The 23,025-nt window shown below is 33.8% G+C and overlaps 1 protein-coding gene across 2 annotated transcripts; it reads right to left on the bottom strand.

Moving 5' to 3' along the window:
- Positions 1–230: 230 nt before the first annotated feature.
- Positions 231–4,080, bottom strand: LOC142621547 (uncharacterized). 2 transcript variants are annotated; one of them, XM_075794831.1, is made up of 6 exons: positions 3,572–4,080; positions 2,019–2,145; positions 1,387–1,526; positions 1,178–1,240; positions 1,022–1,090; positions 231–632 (listed from the first exon to the last, which is right to left on the bottom strand). In XM_075794831.1, exons 1-6 carry the CDS (start codon positions 3,770–3,772, stop codon positions 561–563), a joined length of 672 nt encoding a protein of 223 aa, XP_075650946.1. In that variant the 5' UTR covers positions 3,773–4,080; the 3' UTR covers positions 231–560. The 2 variants fall into 2 exon arrangements, with proteins under 2 accessions (XP_075650946.1, XP_075650947.1); XM_075794832.1 differs by having other exon boundaries at positions 1,178–1,237; positions 3,572–4,078.
- Positions 4,081–23,025: the final 18,945 nt, after the last annotated feature.

The following is a 23,025-nucleotide window of genomic DNA, read 5'->3' on the forward strand; positions in this document are numbered from 1 at the left end:
TACAGGTGAAGCCCCACCACTCAGATAACTCAGCCATTAATAAAGACACAGTGCAAACAGTAAACAAGGATGATATATCCAAGTGGCGCCCCACCGTGAGTAACGAAGTATTACCATGTATAGCGCCCGCTATGGTGGAGTAAGTTCTTTACAACCGCTTTATTAACTAATGAATCACCTAGCTAATTCTAAAGGATGCAAATGGTGAGCAAACTTTCAGTGCAAAGAAATAGGAATAACAGTATATAAATATATACATTTTAAAAACCCACTTCCCCAAGTCAGCAATACATTCACCAAGTTCAGAAAGAAAGCCACATGGACTTCTTTAGAGGTTTGGTCACCAGTTTTACATATATCTACATAACTACACTATCAAAAAGCAAGAACCTCTATAACTCGAACAGAGTATTACTAGCCTACTAACCGAAATGAGAGACATAGACAAGCCACAGATAAATTATGCTATAGACATCACTACAGAGGGAAGTGGACATTTAGATACCAGTATCTGTTAGCATAGACAACCGAATGCAATGCTCTCTCCATTTCTCTCAATGTCATTTGCACACAGTCTTCAGTCTCTTTGCAGCCTGAACAAACCCCACAATGACCTGCAACTCGTCCATTTGCTTCACCAACAGAAAAATGTGTCTTTTTCAGAACAGAATAAAGCTTCTAATATACAAAAGCTGCTGAACTTAACAACTTAATTGCAACAAACAAAATACAGAAAATAAAATTTTTACAAAATAAAAATCATAATTTGAAAAACTTAAGCTTGTTTTATTTGGAATTTCAGGGAACATCCTTAACAATCAAGTAGCAATTGTCATATAAACATTTTCAGTGATTCTTACAACTAAGGTTTCAGTCACCATCCCAACACCCTGAGCTGAGGTCTCTACTGATCTCTGTTTGATTATTCATTATTTAAAAAAATGAAAGCAATGCATACAAACACGTGCACACGAACACACAAAACAGAATGAAGGGGGGCAGAAACCAATTTTGCAAGTACCTGTGACATGAAATGCCTCTGAACAACATCTACAAGTTGTTCTTTTGATGGGTTGGGGAAAGCATCCACCTAGCAATCCAATATGTTAGTAACATAAAGAGTGCCTTACTAGTGGTAATGGATCGATAATATACTATCGCCCACTAAGAAACTCACAAGATTAAAGTGTCGCCAATATCTCCACAACGCAGCAAGCTCCAGTTTGCTTAAGTCAACCTTCTGCAAAGAAGATGTTTCAGTAGTGAACTTAACACTTAACAGTTAACAGTGAATAAGTTCAACTGTAGACTACAAACTTTTTTTTTACACCCCTTTTTTTTTTATGAAATCTTACTAAGAGATGTAAAGGGTAGAAAGAAAAATACCGTGGACCCACGAGGAGTGGAAACAGATCCCTTAGACTGTGAGTCACAAGAGAGGGATCTGCTCATAGTCCTATGAGATGACCCGGATGATTTGTGCATTCTATGCCTCGATCTGTGGGACTTTTGAGTGTCATCCGATGCTGAGAAACCAGAATCAGCACAACCACGATTAAAAAGTGTTGTGGGTCCAATACAAGGATAAAGACATAAGACAACAGGGCTTTTGAAAAACAGTAAAAGTAAAAGTTGAAAGCACAATGGATCCTATGCAACAACCTCAATCACTTTTCTCTAAAATTCCAAACCCACAATTACAGAGGCAAAAGAAAACAACTACGTAGAAAGGGTCCACCCAAAAGCCATAGCCATGTACCTCCAAGTAAGAAATGGCAGTCACCACTGGATGGCACTGCCAGCAAAATATACCTTCACCATATTATCAATCTATACTAAGATTTTTCTATTCAAAAGAAGTCAACCTTCAAATTCCAAATCGATGCACGCAGAAGAAAACCACAGTTTTACAAGAACTATGTTTTCCTAATCACTGTAACTTTCCAAAGAATTCTCAAGTCATGTAGCCAAAATTTAGTGACAGCAGAACAAAACCTGTACTATAGAACCAAACTCACCCATATCTGAACCGTTCCATGGTACATGTTCAAATTCAAGGTCATCATCTTCCTCATTACCAGTTGGAGCTTCAATTACACTGAGGGCATTCCTCTGAAGCTTTACTTCTATGCCGTTTGTGAGAACCTGCAAATGGTACAATCAAGCACCATTGTCAGGACCAATACAAACGTGCCTAATGTCATACTCTACAACAGGAAGTGAACCCAAAATCAGAAAACTCGCAGGACATAGGAGGACATAGGCAGAAAATATGAAGCGTTACAACCAGTCAACTCCAATTCAAATCAATATAAACAGTTAATTTCTATTCTGGCAATCACACAAAGCACACCTAATTTCACAGCTTTTTCATTTAAAATTTAAATTAAGTGATAACATGGATTAAGAAACACTTCAAGAAGCTAAAGTAAGAGCTTATAATAAAGGAATTGATCAAAGAGGGAACAGAAAGCTTAACCATTTTGGAAATGATAGCATGTGAATTGCGAGACAAACTCAATCACAACAATAAAAAATACTTTCTCATTTTCAACCTGAAACAATAAAATTAATTAGTGAAAATTCAAAGCCAACGGCAATTCAAAATGATTCAGATTTTTTTTTTTTTTAATTCCAATCAGATTAAGCTAAAATTCCCAGACCAAAAGAACATACAGCTTTAGTGAGCCACAAAATAATTTCACTTATAAAATCACTTAATTCACTAAAATAGAAATAAAAAGGAAATAACTGGAATACATTTCATAAAAAAAATTAATACAATAATTAAGAAACAAAATCTTTAGATTATTAAATTTTAGTAATTACTGAGAATTCAGCTCAAGGATTAACATGCAATTACTTCAAGCAATTCAGTCATGCAAGCAAAAGTATACCAGTATCCAAAAAAGGAAAAATAAATCCTAACATTCAGAGAAAGATCCTCCCTCATAAGCAAAACATGCAACACACACAGCTAATCAAAAACAAAAAATAAATAAAAATTCAATTCTCTGACCAAAACCCCAAAAGCACTCATATAAAATTGGAAACTAAAATCTAAGAAATAAACCAAATTAATTACAAACCAATCCCAATAAGGCAATTTATAATCCACATTATTAAAAACCTACAAAATCACCAGATCCATTGATAAAACCAGGCATGCAATCAAAACCCATATCCAAAAGGTCAAATTTGAAACTTATTATCCCCATAGATGATCTAAATTCACCCAAAATTGCTATTGAAGAACCCAATTTTTGTAAATTTCTATCCAAGACAACAAGCTAGAACAATAAATTAATGCGCCAATACCTCAACAATGGATTCGAATTCAATTTCAAACTGATATAGATTAAAAGTTGGACAAAAAACTGTTGTAAAAAACCAAAAATTGGCCCACATTGCTTAAAACACTCACAACCAAACCCACCAAAACACAAAATTCAAAGTCAAAAATTGCAACAAAACCACATTACAACCCAAATTAATCAAAGACAACAGGAAAAACATCAAAACCCATTTCACCCATTTCCTTAAAGACCTCAAATTGGAAAAAGATAATTACCAGCCAATGCCACCCGCCAAGTCCAACGGCCTTCTTGACCACGCCTTGAAGACCCACAAGCACCGATTTTGTACGGTTATTACCGGTAACAACCACCTTGGTGTGACGTGGTAGCACAGAGAGCTCCTCTTCACTACTGTCACCACAGCTCTGTAACTGTGAGAAACCGCCATTAACGGAACTCTCAACCGCTTCAAGCATTTCCGTTCCAACTCAGTAAGTAGAGTTCCACCGAGTTATAACCAACCAACACACACACACACAAAAAAAAAAAAAACAGAAACAAAAAACAACCTCGGTGGAAACTGAGGAATCAGAACCTGAAATTACATTTATTCGAAAGATCATGCATTGCTCATTTCGTACGTGTGGGTTTTGGAGGCAGAAGAGAGAGAAATTGAAGTGAAATTCATGGTTTTCTCGGAGAGAAAAAACACAGTTTTTTTTTTTTTTGTTGGGGGGTTAGAGAGAGAAAGTGTGTGAGTGTGTGTGTGTGTACTAAAATGTGTTTTTGTGTTGAGAGTGACTGGTAGTGTTTATTGGTGTGTTGCTATGAATCCCGGAGTGGGTGAATGGACCTATCAGAGGGTGACACGTAACATGGTAGGAGTTTTGGTGTGGGTAGCTTAAGTTGCGGCATGATCCTAAATACCACTAGCGGATTTGAAGTTGTGTTACCAGTGTTGACCGTTTGACTGGTGGCATGGGAGATAGTGGGGTATGTTCAATTACGAATTTACCCCCGACCACCCCCCCCCCCTCCCCTCTCGTTTTCTTTTTTTCAATTGCTACTTGCATTGCAACATGTTGTTTCAAGGATAAATATTTATTTTTTTAATTTTCAAAGTCTTTTTGTTTATAGGGTAATGCTTGGTTCACTAGAGCCGACATAATTTGGACACGTTGTTGTTGTTGTATTGTGTCAGATTAGTGTTATGGAGTTTGGAGGTAAGATGAGACTGTTTTTATATGAGTTTTCAATTTTAATTCTCATGTTTCAACTCAATAAATTAGTTCACAATATAATTTCCTTTAGAAGTAAAATAAAATTCTAGAATGCTTTTGATATATTTATTTTTTATTTTTGAGGATTTGATATTTAAAATGAAAGAGTAAGAATTTAAATCTTGAAAGTTAGACGTGTTAATTAAACTATAAGACTCTGAGTATTCTACAATATATTTTACAATCTTCGAAATTTGAGATTTGACAATTACAATGCATTTAGATACTTTCAATGGATTGGTTCACAATTTCAAATTTTCGAAATATTTGTATTCAAACAAATATCAGAACCAAAATGAGTGGTTTTATATCTCTTGCTTGTTCTTCACTTCTTCTTTCCAATTTGAGACCAATCATTTTAATTTTTCTAAAAATATATTTATGCCCAAACTAGTTAAAATTTGAAACCCATTAACTTCTCTTTTGACTAAATTTAGAAAAGAGCCACAAAACTAGTTTGAAGTGAAAAGAAAAAAAAAGTGCTACATGGTCATACAATAAATTCAAGTGGGTTTTGTGTAAACAAGTGGTAATGTTAACTTGTATTTCCATTACCTTTATTTTCCCTCTCATTTAAAACCTTTATCCAATTTTATATCACGTAGTATTAATTAGGCAAAACAGAAAGTAGAATAAAAAAATGAAAAGAAATGGGTGGTTGGTAATTTTAGTTGGGGAAAGGAACCAAAAAAAAAAATAATAATAAAAATTGAAGGAAATAGGAAAGTAACGTAGATGGGAACGTAACGGACACCCGAAATTCATCAGCGGGGCCCACGTGTGGGGGGAAGGCTCTACCTGCCGTCGGTGTTGTCTTATCCAGCATGGGATACCCACTCACTCAACGAAACACACGAACCCCAAATCCCCAAAATTAAAAAATTACACACTTTTGTTTTTTGGAGGGTTTTTTCTCTTGTTTCACACCTGATTTTCCCGCCACAACTGAGCACTAATAGCCGTGGATCTAGGTTGACATACATCAGGGCCGTTGGATCGTTTTGGCATCGGTCTAGCCGTTGGATTTTAGAAAAGCACTAAGTGAACTTGAGATAACAAGTTGAGATGACAAGTTGTGATTGATAAATACAAATGTCCAATAATTTTAGAAAATTATTAGATTTTTTCTAATTATGGTAGCATGGTAAAATAAAAACACTACGTCACTATATTTAGGAAGATTATGGCTTGTTGATTTTCAATTTATGAATTCATTACAAACTTGCCAACTTTTTTTTTTTTTTCTGTAGAGAAAGACAACTTGTCTATTAATTGTTGGGCCAAATTACATACTTTTACTTTAAACTATTATTTTGATTACATTTTAACTTTTTGAGCATGAACTATCAAAACGTATGAGCCTAATTCTAAAAATATGTTACACTTAACTCTTTGCTATTTATTTTGATGTTGACTCTAATAGAATTTGGTATCAATAGACCAACTTACCCATCAACTCATTATTTTGGAGAGAACAATAAATTAATTTTTTAGTTTTAAATTGTTTTCAATTTGATACCAAAACAAACAACGTGTATATTGAAATATAGTTATAACTTTAGGGAGTTGTATGTTTCAATTTTAAGGGATTAAAGTATAATCACTGTTAATTACTGTTAAAAAGGTGTAATTTGTGGAAATAGTTTTGTTCGTGAGAATGCTATTACAAAAATCCTTTGGAAGCAACAGCAGTCGTATGAAAAGCAGACATGTTCACATAACATGTGTAATGATCATAAAGTTGAAAGAGGTAGTGGACCTTTTGGACTCCTCGGCCAAAAGCAAAAGGGTAGGGACAAAAAAGTAAAATAAAAAAAAATAACTAAAGGTGGTGGAATGTATCTACTAGGTAGCACATGTATAAATGATGGTGATCCAACACTTCATCACAGCCGTTCAGTCATTGGTATCTTTCTCCTTATGCAGTGCTGTCAGTGATCTAGACCGTGGACCACATCACACTCTATGGATCAGCGTTGTACTTGTCACTAAGGCCATAATAATAGGATAATACTTTTAATAATGCATGTAATATACAATAATTTTATAATTTTTTTTTTATAGATTTTTAATTTATTGTGTCCATCCATTCTTAATAAGATAGTTGTTTATTATTAAATAAAGATATCAATCAGTTTTTAGTGTAGACAAAGATTAATTTTAAAATTATTTAACTATAAAAAAATTTACCAATTAAGTGGTCTAAAACACACTTAATCTTACAAAAATTAACTGAGGTACGTGGCATTAAAGTTTGACTTAATGCCACTTCCAAGCTTGGTTTGTGGCTAATAATTATACAACACCGTCAAATTTGTCTTTTTGTGGGTTCTAGTAAAAGAGGACCTCAATTTCTTTACAGATACGGTACTGACTGTTGTGTCTGTACAAGGAAATTTCCAATATCATTCAAAATAGAACTTGGGAACAATACAATTTTTTGGGACATGTCGGCTACTCGCTTCTCTATCTTTTTCTTCTTTTCTTTTTTTTTTTTTTTCTTTTTTTTGGGATGGAAAGTTAGGCACGCTCGTCTTTTGTGTGCTAAATATGAATGTGATTCAATTCAGGCATATAATACATATGTATGTGTGTGGGATGTTACATAAAAGAGTGTAAAGTGCTTGGCCAAAAAAAGAAAGAAAAAAAGAAAAAAAGAAAAAAAAGAGTGTAAAGAGTAAAGAGTGTATTCTCTTTCTCGAAAAAAAAAAAAGTGTGTCCTCTCAACCCCAAAAAATAAAGTGTATCAATAAGCAAGGAGACAAATATTTTGCAATCAATCGTGTAATCTAATGTATTTTGTGCTTAAAAAAAGTTGTTGTTCAAGATATCAATGCTCAGTTTTAAATCAAGGCCCAAATTTACTATACTGCTAGACCCACAATTAAAGCTATAACTTATTATTGTCGTTGTTGATCATATTTTGTTTGTAAAAATGCAAAATTGACTTTCTAATTTTTAGTCTTCTAATTTTCAATTCTGTTAATTTAGTCCTCTAACTTTCGATTTTTGTCAATGCAGGATTCCGTTAAATCCCAGTTATAGGCTACCGTCAATGTCACTGAAACGGCGCCATTTTTCCTCTTCTTCTTTTTTAATAACTTTTGAAATTTAACGAAAATTAAAAAAAAAACTAGTATTAAAAAAAGAAAAGAAAACAACTTAAAGTTCTTATAGTTAGGATCACGTGGTAATGCTAACTTTCCGGCAAATGTTACTCCTTCAGTAGTGGCCTCTGCTCTTGGGGTACCTTTGGTACGACAGCTAGTCCAATCTTATTTTGAGACCTCTCCTCTTGATGACATTATGTCATATCTCACCGGTACTTCCATTTAGTGGGGTACTGATCCTCCTATCACCACACATGAGCTTACTAAGATTCATTATTTGTTTTTCTGGATTTCGTGTCATTTTATTTGGCATATCTCTCACTTGCACACCATTCCTCTTGAGTGTTGTGCATTTTTGTATGCCTTTGTGATTGATACTCTTATGTGTTTTCCGTCTCTTTTCATTTGTTCCTTGGTTGAGGTTCATAGGAGTAGTTTTAAGACACATGGTCTTTTCTTCCTAGTTTTTATACATAGGATTTTGTTACATTTAGGTTTAGAGGATTTTCCCGCGTCTGAGTCTGTACACATTATAGCTCCCATAGGTACCACCTTCCTTAGGCAAAGAGCAACTCAAATGAAAGCTAGCTCTAAACGCCCTAGAGTCGAGTCTTCCACAGGTGCAATTGCTTAGCCTCCTTCTTCCGGTGACCCTTCTGCTGAGGCTTTTGTCGATCCCACTACCGCTGTTGATCCTCCACCTTTTGCTTCGGATGATTCATCCATTCGGGGTATGTTGAATACTGTCATGACCACTCAGGCGGTGCATAGTCAGCTTTTGATGGATGTGCTCACGGAGCTTCAGGCTTTGCGTGCGGATTTGGCGAGTGTTTGGCGATCTACTCCACCACCTCCTTTTGATGATGAGTCTTGATTGTCCTTTAGCAACTCGTCACAAAAAGGGGGAGTACATATTGATGGAGATAGGGGAAGATTTTGATGTTTTGATGTTTTTGAGCTTTGGAGCTTCTTTAGATTGTATCTAGGTGATTCTTGATGTTTTTTTTTTTTTTGGCTCATGATATATATGTTAAGGGGGGATACTTTGTTTTATATGTTTATTTCTATTATTGTTTCATGTTTCACATGTGTTACATTGGCTATTGATTTATATTATGAGGTTATTCATGATATATGTCTTTTATTTTTTCTATTTTGTGAAATCAAGAATTTGTTTTGTTTTTATTTGTATTTTCTACACATACGTTTATGTGTTTGTTGAGAGTTTCAGGAATACACAGGTTTATTCAGTTGTGTTGCTGTCTACACTGGCAACTGATGGATAATAGTTAGGTTAAATTGTTTATTGGGCTGTTTTGTAACTTTGAGCATTTCAATTTTTGGTATGTGTTTTGTCACGGATTGCCAAAGGGGGAGATTATTATGATCTAAATGTATTAGAACCTCAATGTGTAATGTTGCAAACCATGATCAAAACTTAGAGTCTAGATATAGGCTGCTCAAAGTGTGCTTATGTCTAAAGTTATAATCGAGTAATTGCAGGAAATTACTATTCAATTTCTGCAAGGCTTAATCGATTGAAAATTAGACTCGATCAATCGAAACTCGTGCAAATTATTTTTCTGCAGAATTTTCCAACTCAGCCTAAGCCCGTTTGACATGTAGGGTTTTATGTTTTATATCTCGTATAAAAAGAAAAACCCTAGCCACATTTTAGAGATTGTTGATATGTTGTATTTGTGAATCTCTTATGAGATCTAGAGGTGTTTACCTTCATACATACTTAGGATTATCAAGATCAAAATTGATGTCGAGAACTTTGTGATCTCTACAATTGTTATTTCAAGAGCTTAAAGAAAAACACAAGTGGGTGTACTTGTGGTTGCTGTGGATCTGAGAAATAAGTAGTACATGAACTCAAAGTTGTCATGTGGTCGTGGTAGTAAATTTTTTACTCGAGGTAGCATTAGGATGTTAGTTGCCTAAATCATTTTGTAAAAGTTCAATTCTTTTATAGTGGATCTGTTTTACCTTGAAAATAGTTAGGTTAAATCCTCCCCAGGTTTTTTTTATCGATTTGGTTTTCTTGGGTTATCATATCGTGTGTTATTTAGTTTTCCGCATTGTTTTACATGATATGATTTGAATGTGTTAACGTAGATCTGAATAATTTATCTAAGTAATCATTTGGCTAAATAACTATGTTAAGCAACTGGTGTTTTAAGGGGTCTAAAAGTGTACAGAAATGATGATGTTTTTCCTCTTCTTCTTTTTTTAATAAATTTCAGAATTTAAAGAAAATTTTAAAAAATTGATATTAAAAAAAAGAAAACAACTTAAAGTTAGAATCTTAAAGTTAGGATCACGTGGTGATGCTAACTTTCCGGCAAACATTCTGCCAGTTATTCCTCCAACGAGGCTGCCTGAGGATTTCTATCCCAACCGTGTGCCCGTTACGATCATTGACACTTCGTCGTAGTGTTTGTGTGTGTGTGTGTGTGTGTGTGTGTATTGTTTAATTATTGTTCTGATTTTAAATTGCTATGTTTGGTTGCTGAGAAAAGTGTAGGGAAAGAGAGGAAGCTGGTGAGATGAATTGGCGTTGTTGTATGATGATTTTGTTGTGTTATATTGTGTGTTAAATTAAAAAGATTCAGTATTTTCTTTGGCTTTTGAAAATCTGTGTTTGGTCATTGAGAAAGTGTAGAAGAGAAGGGAAGGGTGTGAGATTATGTAGGAAAAAATGGTGTTCAATGTTGCGTTGTATCATGCTAATGAGATTTGGTATATTCATGTGTTTTGGAAATCTCTCTTTGGTTAGTAAGAAAGTGTAGGAAAACAGGAGAGTAGGATTTCGTTAAGAACATGTAGGAAAAGAAAGGTGTAATTATATTATGATTTGGGAAAGCAATGTTTGGGTGTTGAGAAAATGTAGAAAAAAAAGAAAAAAAAAAAGATTCTAACTTTAAGCTTGATGATGCGAAGAAAATCAGTAAGCTGGATGCTTCGGGATTCGAAGGGCTAGAGACTGTTTTGAAGGCCTGAAAAAAAAAGAACAAAAATGATCAAAGTTGACCGGAGTGAACCGGCCAAGAATGCTCCGATGCCAAAGTTAGTTTTGCTCTCAAGTTACAGAGTTTCAACTTTTTAGGAATTATAAAAACATATATTTATCCAGTCTGAATGGGTGTTTATATAGCGTGCCTTGGAAACGATTATGAGATTTGTAACTTCCCCTGTATTTGAGAAGGTCAGAGGGTCCAAAGATAACTTCTACAACTGTTATAGGAGTTATATATTTTTTATATATAACTGTCTTTGGAAGTTAAATATTTAATGAGTTGTAGCATGAACCTGGATCTTACTCATGCCTTGGAATAGTAACATGTGGTTCCATCACCAGCTCTTGTAGGCTAACCACACTTAAGAATTCCCTAAGTGTTAGGGGGTCGTCCAGGAGCCTTCCTGATGAACGTACCTCATTCCCATGGACAGTCATCCTTCCATGGACGACCTTCTTATGTGGGATGTGACCTTCTGCTTTGGACGCCTCTCATGGACGAGTTGGAGTTGGTTAGATTTTTTAGTTCACCATTAGTTGCCCCTTGTCCAAGAGTCGTCAAGAGCACTGGAGGATCTATCGTCGTCCATTGGATGCGTATCTTCATATTGGTAATTAGATGCCGTTCCATACGTCACAATTTTAATGGCTGAATTTTATTGTTCCAGATTGTGCCACGCGTCATGGTTTTATTGGCAACATATCACAACATTTTACATATATATATATATATATATATATATATGTATATCATAATTAGATAATTACAACAAAATAAAGAAGGATTTAAAGCCAAAACTTGTCCATATGTTTTTCATGACACCCTAACAAATCATAAAAAAAATGTTTTTTTGATTGATTGAATTATAAAAAGAAATGTTATTTTTCATAATGTTACATGTGTACGGCGTATAAGCTACAAAACTCAAAGCTTTCGGTGACTAAAGAGAGTGGAAGAAGCACATAGAATGGTTCTGTGGCTAGGTAGGACTTAGGAGTCCTCTGTCCTCTGATATAGCTAAAGTAGACAAGACATCAGGCTCCACCATGTAACTACTTTGTCGCCCTCACTGATTCCTCGATACAAAGTTGTAGCTAGCCCTCGTCCACTTTACAAAACAAATTGTCGCCATTGCTAAACTTACTCAAAAACTATAACTTTTGACATGACTGCTTCCCTGACAATTTGTAAATGGTAGATAAAAAGTGATAGATTAACGTAACATACAAATCAATTATTATATGAAATATAAAATAACTATTATAAAAGTTATGATATTTTATGTTGTACTAAATTATTCAAAAATTATATGTTTATCATGGTAAGAGTTAGTCCAGTATCGCAATTGTTTTTACAATTTTGTCACAATTTTTTTTATTATAGTGAATTGTTAGTAGGGGAATTGTGGACATATATAGACTTACAATTTTTTTTTAACCTCTTATAACTTGTCATGTAGGTAAATTATGAAAATTATTGTGTCAATAGAGTCGATCCCATCACAACCTGAGAAGTACATCTGCGATAACTCCAAAACCATGTTGACCCATACCCACTACGTGTTATGTATGGTATTTAGTTCAACCATGCACCATGTCATACGTTCAGTAGCTTATAGCACCAATTATTGGATATGATTTAGGTCTAAGGTTGACTGAACAGTATATAATAAAACTGAATAATGTAGGAAAATTGGGTTCTTCTTCTTGTATTTTCTCAATCTTCTAGTTGTTATTTACAAGATTTGCTGAGGATGACTATATCTATATGAGAGCAAAGAGGATATTCCAACTGAAACAAAATGAGTTGGGTTGAGATAATAATGGACAGGTTACCATATATTCTTCTTTCCCTCAACTTTAAGGGGTTTTTTAAAAATTAAAAATTGAAAAAAAAAAACTATAAGGGTTTTCCCCACTAAAAAGGTTTATTATCTTTGAACTTTGATGTCAATGTCAATTTTATCATTAAACTTTCAATTTGAACAGTTACATGTTAATTTTATAATAAAAAATGAAGCCTTACATTAGCATATTCCGTCAAAACTAGAAAATTTGATCACATGATGTGCACATAATTTCAACGACATCATTCATAATTTTGAAATGTTATTATTACCACATACTAACAAGATGTTTAATTTGTCACAAACCTAATGTGTAGGAGTTAATCACTCAAATTCAAAGTCAACTCCAAATATGGTAAATGTAAAACTGTGAATTCAATTAATATTCCATTTTTTACTTTTTATCTATCAAAATGTAAAAATTTTGATTTGAACCGAGAAATTTTTAAAAGTTATTGATTTAATCATTCCATCAATTTGCTATTAAAGAATTGACATTCATAAAGCATGATACGGTAACTACTAAATGTGGCTTATTGGCTTGTCCACCATTAGGTATGCTTTGGAGTTCAACTGGGTTTCTTCTCAATTTCGAGTCTCAATAGTTGCAACACCTTGTAACTAGCGGTAGGCTTCCACTATGAGGAGGGATTAGTCAAAGTGCACGTAAACTAACCCGAACATCCCACAGGAAACCTAAAAAAATAATAATAATAAGAGCATCAGCAGCGAGTGTGGTATATGCCAAATGTAAGGTGTATTTGGCATTTAGACTCAAATACTGCTCAGCAATGAAAATGGCAAATTGGAAAAGCCAAATTTTTTTTGCCATATAGCTACAGTACCATCGTAAATGTAAGATGGTACTGTAGCTAAATGGGATAATTTTTTTTTTTTTTTAATACTCTCCTTCTGTTTATTTACCCTGGAATTTCTCTCTCCTCTCTCATTCTTTCTCTTTTTTTTTTCTCTCTCTTCCTTCACTCTTTCTCATTTGCTCTCTACTCTCTCCGATGACCCTCTCTCTCGCCAATGACCCTCTCGCCGATGACCCTCTCTCTCTGATAGTGATTCCGACGAGGCATCGGTGCTCCGATCCCTTTACCGATTCACTCAACTGACGAGGCATCGGTGCTCCGATGACCCTCTTCAAACCGACATTCTTGCATGTGTGGATGACCCTCTCTCTTCAAACCGACAAAATCAACATATCGGTGAGTGATGGGTTTCTTGTTTTGATTTGGATCGGAGATCGGAGATCGGTGACTGATGTGGGCATGGATCAGGTGGTGCAGCGGCGGCATGGGTTTCTTGTTTTGATTTGGATCGGAGATCGGAGATCGGTGAGTGATTTGGGTTTTTACCGGTGGAGATCGGCGAGTTGTGTGGATTTCTGGCGGTGGTGGGTTTGTGACTGATGTGGGCGTGGGTTAGTGGTGCAACGGCGGCGTGGGATTTTTGGTTTGTGATTTCTGGATTTTGTGAATGATTTTTGGTTTGTGAATTTAACTAGTTTGTGAATGATTTTCTCTCTCTGGTTTGTGAATGATTTTTGTGTAACTGAGAGAAGTTGGATGGTGGACGGTGGTGGTGTGACTGAGAGAAGGTGGACGGTGTGGTGGTGTGACTGAGAGAAGGTGGACGGTGGTGTTGGTGTAACTGAAAGAAGTTTGACAGAGTAAAGAGATACAGAGACCAGAGAGAGAATTGAGAGAATTGGGAAATATTTTTATATTATTATATTTATATTATTTTAATGTGTAGTATGGTAAAATAGAAGATTGAATGTTGAGGAATTGTAAAATTGTATTGTATAATTGATAAAGTAACTTTTTGAATGGTAAAATATGATAGAATTATAATAAATGAACGTGGATGCTCTAATAATAATACGGTATTACTTAACACTTTACACTCGGGCACCTTACCTCTATAACACAAAATTTGGCTTTGCCCTTACCTGATGCAATCATATCCTATTTATAATATGTTACGATTTAAACAATTTAATAAATCACCTTTTACATGTCTATCAGGCAGCAGTCCATCAAATAAAAAATATTTTGCATAGCCATTAAATAAACTTATCATTTATGTATACACACACGAACTAGAATTAAATTTAAGGCGTCTGGTTCATGATGTTTGTTTTTTATCATCTGATAAAAATATCAATTGATTTTTTTTTTTTTAATGTAGGCATGATTCAAATTTAAGTAATGCTACATACATAAACTTTTTTATAATATTTTTACAAAGTACAAATTATTGATGTAGTAAATTCTTACTAGTTTTCATTTAAACCCACAACTGATATCACAATTAATATAGACTCACTTTTCACATAAAAATTAGTCTCACTGATTAAATTTTTAATGGAAGCCACTATTCATATATGGAGAGAAAGTACTCATTTATTATACTTCTAATTTATTCTTTACTTTTCCCTTTTTTTTTTTTTTCTTCTTAATAAGCTTATAGCTTAACCCAAGCTTTTCTACTTCTATTAATATTCTGTTTGTTTCGATGAAAAATATTGTATTAAAATAGTTTTTCATATTTTATAGTTTTTGGTAGCATAAAAAAAATGAGTAAAAAGAAAATTATTTTTGGTCAATAGAAAAAGTATGGCTTATTTTTAGAGACTGTTTTCCATTAAATTATTTTGGAAAATGGCTCTATCAAGTTAAATAAGGGAAGTTAGAAAATTATTTTTAACTTATTTAAGGTTTTATCAAATATAAGAGAACGTGATAGTTTTATAGAAAATATTTTTTTAAAAAATAACTCATTTAAAAAAAAACATAATTTCCAAAACAAACATATTATAATTGAAAGAGTTGTAAAAGTTGACATAATGTTATTTATATTTTTTTATAGGACACTGTTCTATAATTTTTTTTGAACATATATGGTTTTTTTCCTAACTTTGAACGCATGTGAATTTTGTTAAAAGTTTTTTTTTTGTCTTGTACAGTGTCTTTTGAATTTTACTTATTTTCAATAGTTTGTTTGTATAATGTTTATAAAAAATAATTTATTTTAATTTTAAAAAAATGCAGATACGAAAAAAAAAAAAAACAAAAAGCAAAAAGCAAAAAGCAAATAATATTTAAGCAAAATTCAAACGCACACTCCAATTGAACATGTATCGATTGAGGCACTAATAAAAATAGTTAGTAATAAATAGCAAGTAAAGGTGAAGCGGCTGTGTATGGCCTATTAGATTATTGTGGGTCCTTAAAATATTCGCAGATCTTTTCATCTCATCAGTATATATTTTGGCGGGAGAGATATGATCCTTGTAGGGACCACCCATTGGAGAAAAAATCGTGAATTTTGCATGTGGACCCTCGTATGTTGAAGACTTGAAGGCATTGCTCGTCTCTTTCTTATTTTAATTTTCCTTATTTCTTTTTGGTGAGAGGAGGGGGTTTAGTTTTGTTTTTAGTTATTATAATAATTAGCTTATTATAATTTTTTAAGGGTTTAATTTATGACACCTGTTTTTTATGATAATTCTTTATTATCTCATCATCTTCCTTTATATATATGTATGTGTGTGTTTATCAAATAAATAAAATAGACACAAACTAATTTTTAGTGTAATATCTTTGTATACTTACAAATACATTTAAGAAAAACTATGGACCTATGGTTATTTATGAAATGTTTTTACATAGGTTAATGTTACTTTATTTCTTTTTAAATATTATAGTATCTGTCACATACAAATTTGATGACCCAAATTCAATAGCAACTTTGAGATAAGGCTCGAATATTCGAATTCTTGTACACTACCATTCGAATGGATGACAGTGCATAGCAGTTACGTGATACCCTATTGAACAAATTATACTAATAACTAATTTATGACTGGTATAAAACATTTCACAATTTTACAATAATGGTAATAATATTATGTTTACAATATTTTTATAATAATTTTATTACAAAATTCTAAATAATAAATTATTATTGGTTTTAAATTCACTTATTTACTAATTTATAACCACTTAATATCTATAATTTATCATGAAATTACTGTGAAAAATATTATCAATATAGTATCATTTATTATTCATTATTCATTCAATAATAACAAAAACTTAGAAGTCAAGATTGGCGGATTATATGGATGTAGCAGTAATGTAGTTCCCGCCACAAACAATAGTGCAGATGAGGTGGAAAATCTAGAAGATGGATATGGGAGAGAAAAATGAGTGAAAATATGTGGGTAAAGTGGACATTTAAATAGGGGCATCAAGCTTTTAGGCATGTTACATGCCTCCCTTGTAGGGAGCCTGATTTTCAACGCTAAGGTGTTAGACAAAATACAATTTATACTCTAGGGAAGTAGAGACTTCCGGGCTTATTATTAGGTCAACAATCACTTCAACTTCTCCCCAAGTCCTTGTACCTTTTCCTCTGTGAGTGCTGTTAGTTGGAAAAAAATACATTATTTTTAGGGGAAACACATGGGATGGTATTAACCCGTTTTTATATTACATTATCCAAACCATAATTCTTATACTGTCTTACAAACTAGAGTACAAACTTAAAGGGTTTATATTTTTCACATTTTTAAATTATTAATTTAATCATTTAATTAATATTCCTACAGCTTTATTTGTTTATTTCTTTGTGTTGCATCCTCTTCTCTCTATTTATGTATGCATAAAAAAGTCCACATGGGTAAATTTATATTTATCGACTTATTTGATTACAAATTTTGTTTTGGTAAAAACAAGTTATGTTTACCGAAATAAACCAACAAATGAAAAAGTAAAAAAATGAACTATTATAAACACACACTAAGGCACTTGCATCAATGCTTGTATAAGAAAAAGTACTATATTTTAGTCAATCAAACTCGAAATTCACTCACGTTAGATTATATAAATTTACAACACACTATTAATTTAGTAGTTTTTTTTTTTTTTTTTTACGTATCTTGAGGATGAATGAAGAAAATAGTCAAATATATAATGAGTGTTGTGTGAATAAAGATAAATAATTTTAAAAAATCGAGAAAAATTGATATTTTAATAAAATATAGTGTAAAATAGATAATCTGACGTGATGTGATGTGTTTTTATTTTTTTATTTTTATAAGATGTGAGGTGTTTTGAAAAGTGAATATGTAAAATAGAAAAAATAAATTCTTATGCTAAAGTAGATAAGAAATTTTGTACAAACATTTAAATAGAATAAGGTGAAAACATCACTGTGGTCCCTATATTTTGGTGTAACAGTTAATTTGGTCCATACATTTTGGTAGTAGTCAATTGGGTCTCCGTTATTTTCAACTTGCAACCAATTTGGCCCATACCATTAACTCACTAACAAAAGATGCATACATAGCAAATGATTTGCATTATTGGCACACAGGTTACTAAAATAATAATAATAAATCAAATAATTAAATTTCAAAAAAGACAATAAGCATTTTAATAAAAAAGAAAATTCCACGTCAAACAAAAAAATTTTTGTTAAAATTAATTGAAAGAAAACAAATAAAGAAAATAATTTTTTTTATGAATCCACAATTTCTTTCATTTTCTTTTCTACTCTTCTTGTACTTAATTTCTTACCTCCCAAACACAAAGCAATCTGAAAATCCCAACATAATGAAACCCTTTACCAAATTAAACACACAAATAGAACCCAACAAACACCAATCATGAACAAATTCTGAAAAGATCTCAACCTACCCAAACCATATCAATCCTTTCACCTCTCTAACTATTCTACTTCGTTGGTACGTATAGCATATTATTATCCTTACCTATGGTGGCTAGCAAGTGAATGAGAACAAAAGAAACACAAAAATAAGCAATGGATAAGTGTAGGTTTGATTAAGGAAATCCTGAACTCTGTGGACAAATTTGGGATAATTTTTTGATGATTTTATGCGCTACTAGTTTTTATGCCAAAATTTACAACGCAGTTTTTAGAAGAATAAGGACTCAAATTGAAAATAACGGACTCACAACAACCATTACTACTTCTTAGCAAAAGACACTACCACCTAAACAACCTATAATGTTAACATTGAAATAACAATTGGAATTGAACTCAAACTCTAAACTAATTGAAGATGATCTGCTGATATCCCACAAGACCCACATCTGTGGACAAATTTGGGATAATTTTTTGATGATTTTATGCGCTACTAGTTTTTATGCCAAAATTTACAACGCAGTTTTTAGAAGAATAAGGACTCAAATTGAAAATAACGGACTCACAACAACCATTACTACTTCTTAGCAAAAGACACTACCACCTAAACAACCTATAATGTTAACATTGAAATAACAATTGGAATTGAACTCAAACTCTAAACTAATTGAAGATGATCTGCTGATATCCCACAAGACCCACATCTAAGTCTAATCCTTTGTCATTTCGACACCCACCCACGTTTTTTAATTGATATGAGCAAGCCTGCCACCATCAAGCCCAACACCACTGCTGTGACCCATCAAGATTGAGAGCCTCCAGCAAGCCCAAGCTCCACCATGACCATGCCGATCTAAGAGAAGGAGAGACAAAAAGAGAAAGAGAGCGAGTTTGTGAGAGAGAGGTCATAGTGTGTTTCCTGGGAAATATATGAAAAGAGAAAGAATAGAAAAGAAAATTTGAGTGCCAATAATTGTGTGATTAGTGTTTGGTTTCAGATTGATGTTGTAAGGGCAAGTTTTGCTTGGATAGCCCAAAGGTTGAAAAGGACTAAGGTCCAAAGAGCCAAAACAATGAATTTGTAGAGAGTGGATTAGAAACTGAACTTCAAGGTGTTAGATAGTAATCACAGTAGGCTGATATTTGAAAAAAAGAACAAACAATTTAATACAAAGAAAATCCTCATCGATAAAGTCTGAAGATGGTAGTTCTTATATATTTCTTTCAAACTTAAGCACTATTATAGTTCTTGAGTATACAATGATTTTCCTCTCTAGATTCTTCGATCCCCCTCTGTAATGGAGTTTTCCTTCTTAATATTCCCCTGTTTTACTTCATCTCAACCCTCCACATGTAGAACAATTTGCTGGTGTTGATCCATCTCTCACTAGCACATTCCTAAAGTCTCTGTGGGTAGCTGTAAGACTGCATGACCCTTCTCATGTATCACCTCCACATTAATGCGGCTAGAGAGTTAGCTGCAGAGTATTCAATGCGGTGGTAGCAACTTTCTTTCAGATATTTCCCAGCTTTCCTTTGTCTTATTCCCTTCTAATGCTTATCCTTACCAGTATAATCGTCTAGTGTGTTGTTCTTGATGAAAGGTCAGACCTTTGACCTCTACTCGGCTAGGCTGAGGAGGTATTTCTCCTCGGACACCCCCAACCCTTTACGACCAGACTTTTTCCGTAACTTACTAATTTGTGTGTCCTTGCTAATGCCCACCTGTCCTTGGATGACTTAATATCATCGGACACGGCCCATGGCCTAATATCCCTTTTTGGGTCCTTTATCCCTATAGCTGTGTTTGTTGAGTATTGTGTTTGGTAATTGAGAAAATACAAGAATACGAAAGTAAATAAAAGAAATTGAAGATTTTTTTTAAATTCACTTTTTTTGTTTGTTTTCTTTCAATTAATTTTAAAAAAATTTTTTAGTTGACGTGGATTTTTATTAGTTTTTATTAAAATGCTCATTTGGATTTATTAATGTTTAATTGTTTAATTTTATATTATTATTTTAGTTGTGTATGTCAACAATGCAAACCGTTTCCTAGTTATGTATTTTCCGTTAAGCAATTAACGGTAGAGACCAAATTGATTACAAATTGAAAATAATAAGGACCAAATTGACCGTTACCAAAATATAGGGACCAAATTAACTGTAACACCAAAATGTTGGGACCAAAATGATGATTTCACCATAGAATAATTGGCTAATTATCTGAATATAAATAAAAGATGGGTCTAAAAAAACAAGTAGTTTTCGAAGAGATGCTTCAAATGTACTAATTCGGTTTTCGATGCTTTTTTTCCCCTTTTTTTGGGCATCCTCAATGGAGGAGGATATTAGGGGGGGTGTTTGGTACCACAATTTAAACAACAGTTTTCAATTTTTAAATAATATTACATGTATTTCTACACACTTTTTCACCCACACGTATTTTCAAAAAATACAAACAACGTTCCTAAAACAACATTATCAAACGACACCTAGAATTTAGAACCTACAAGAGTATCTTAGTTTTTTTAATTAATTGCTAATTTGCTACCCAGCTTAGCTCAGGTGGGTGGGGCAGCACTTTTAACAATTTTATTTTTTATTTTTTATTTTCGAACTGTAAACCATATAGACTAGTAAGTAGTAGCTTCTCAAAATTTGGCCCAGTGGGCTTTTTTTTTTTTTTTTTTGCTTAGCCATCTCAGTTCTTCCACTGGTCAAGGTACATTACTGGCTCCAAGGTGTATAAGGTTCTGCAAGGTTTTATTTGGACTTTTGGAAGGGACCCTAACTTGACCAATGTTGATGTCCATTTTTGACAAAACGGCCCAATAGCAGAAGAAGCTCAACAATATAAAAAATGTGAAGAAAGAAAGTAGTAAAATAAAAACCATTGGGCCAGAATGGCAGGATGGTGGTCCACAATCCCACAAAATAATGAATGGTCTCAAAGAAAGCAAATAGGTTGCGAAAACCCCAAAGAATGTAGTAGTAAGCTTATGAGAATCATAAGAAATGGAAAGAAAGCAAACGGGCCGGAGGAGCCCAAAGAAAAGAATTAGTAAATGGGATTGGTTTGAAGGCGAATAAACCCAAAGACAAAGGATGTGGTAATTGGGTTAGGGAAGTTCAAAGGATTTAGCGAAACCCATGGGAATGAAAGAGGTAGGAAAGAATGGAATGAGCCAAGGATGCCTAAAGAATGAAACAGGCTGAGGATGCCCAAGGAATGAAGTGAGTCAAGGAAGCCCAAGGTGTTGAATGGACTAGCCTAGCAGGAATGCTGGGTAGTAAAGACTAAAAGAAGGAATACTATGAGAAATTGGTATGGTAGGCGTTATAGCCCGCAAGCCCAGAAGTAATAACAAGACAAAAAAGGGGTGAATGATACCATAGCAGGAACAATACAGTGGTGTGGTAGGAGCACCAACCAGCCCATGAACAAAGGATAAAAAGGGAACATGGGCTGAATTAAAGAAAAGAAAGCCCACACCCAAGCAATGCCTATCTCGAAGAAGAAATGTGATGCAAAGAATGAAGACCCAAGAATTCATTCATACCGCAAGAGTTAAACAAAAATCAGCGGGAACAGACAAGCTTGAAGGCCATGGCAAACTAGTGAGAGTCAGAAAAGCAATGGGCTCATATGGAAGTGGGTCATGTACACAAGGCTCAGACACTACTTACTTGTACCCAGCCAATACATGGGAGGTGGGTCACGGGTTAGAGGTAAGAAAAGGTGTGGTCCTGCAGTGGGTAGAAGGGAGAGCCTATTTTGGGGTTCCTACTCAAACCCTTTTGGGAAAAATGTCCTACTGGGATGACATCTCATCAAAAGAGGTAAACATGAGCTTGAGCTACTAGATGCATGCTATAGGTGTTGGTAAGGGAGATGATAAACCCTTATTCGGATGGGAATGCTAAGGGGGAGTAAAAACAAAATAAAACTACTTTTGTCTGGAAATGAGGAGTGGCACAGCCAACACAGTATAGTGGTGGTGGTGGTGGTGGTGGTTAGGCAACCGGCAGACCAGTGTGCAGTCTTGAAAGGACACTCACAATAGGCCAAAAGCGGTTAAGGGGTAAAAATGGCAAATCTAGTCACGACAGGCATTATAAGAAGTCATAGACATGCACAGTGAAAGGAGGAGGAAAAAAAGGGGAGAGTAAAAAAGAAAAAAAGAAAGAAAACAGAGAAAACGAGTAGAAGAAAAGAAAGAAAATAGAAAACTAAGAGTAATGAAGATAAACATGAGTGATAGGAGTAAAAACATGCATTAATAAATCACCCACTTCTTTCCCTCTTAGTAGCCCATTCTCTAATGAGTTAAGAATCTAAGATTAAGTCATCTGAGTCCATTTTTAACAGTGAGTAACTTCTATAATAGGATTCCGCTTTAAGGTTACCCACATTTTAGATTGGTTCCCCTTTTAGGCTTAAATCTACGAAGGGGTCAAGTTCATTCCTCTAGCAAACTACTCCTCTTTTCTTTTACCATGGTTGATTAAAGATTAATATGACACCTTGCCATTAACTTATTCCTGTCGTTATCATGTTCTAACACTTCTTTCTTTGTGGAACTATTTACATATTATTATTAGTAGAAAGTATTTTAGTTAAATATGTTTTATTTTTCTTGTTGTATTGTATTCTCCTACTATAACACTTATAACAATTATTCCTGCCGTGAGCGCGTGAACACACTCAAGATTGTTGATTTGAAGGGCTTCGGCTCGTCACAATACGAACATGTTGATACACGTCGTATACACAGATGCGAAACCCTA

Source organism: Castanea sativa, chromosome 1, assembly GCF_040712315.1.
Source record: "Castanea sativa cultivar Marrone di Chiusa Pesio chromosome 1, ASM4071231v1".
Classification (NCBI taxonomy): Eukaryota; Viridiplantae; Streptophyta; class Magnoliopsida; order Fagales; family Fagaceae; genus Castanea; species Castanea sativa.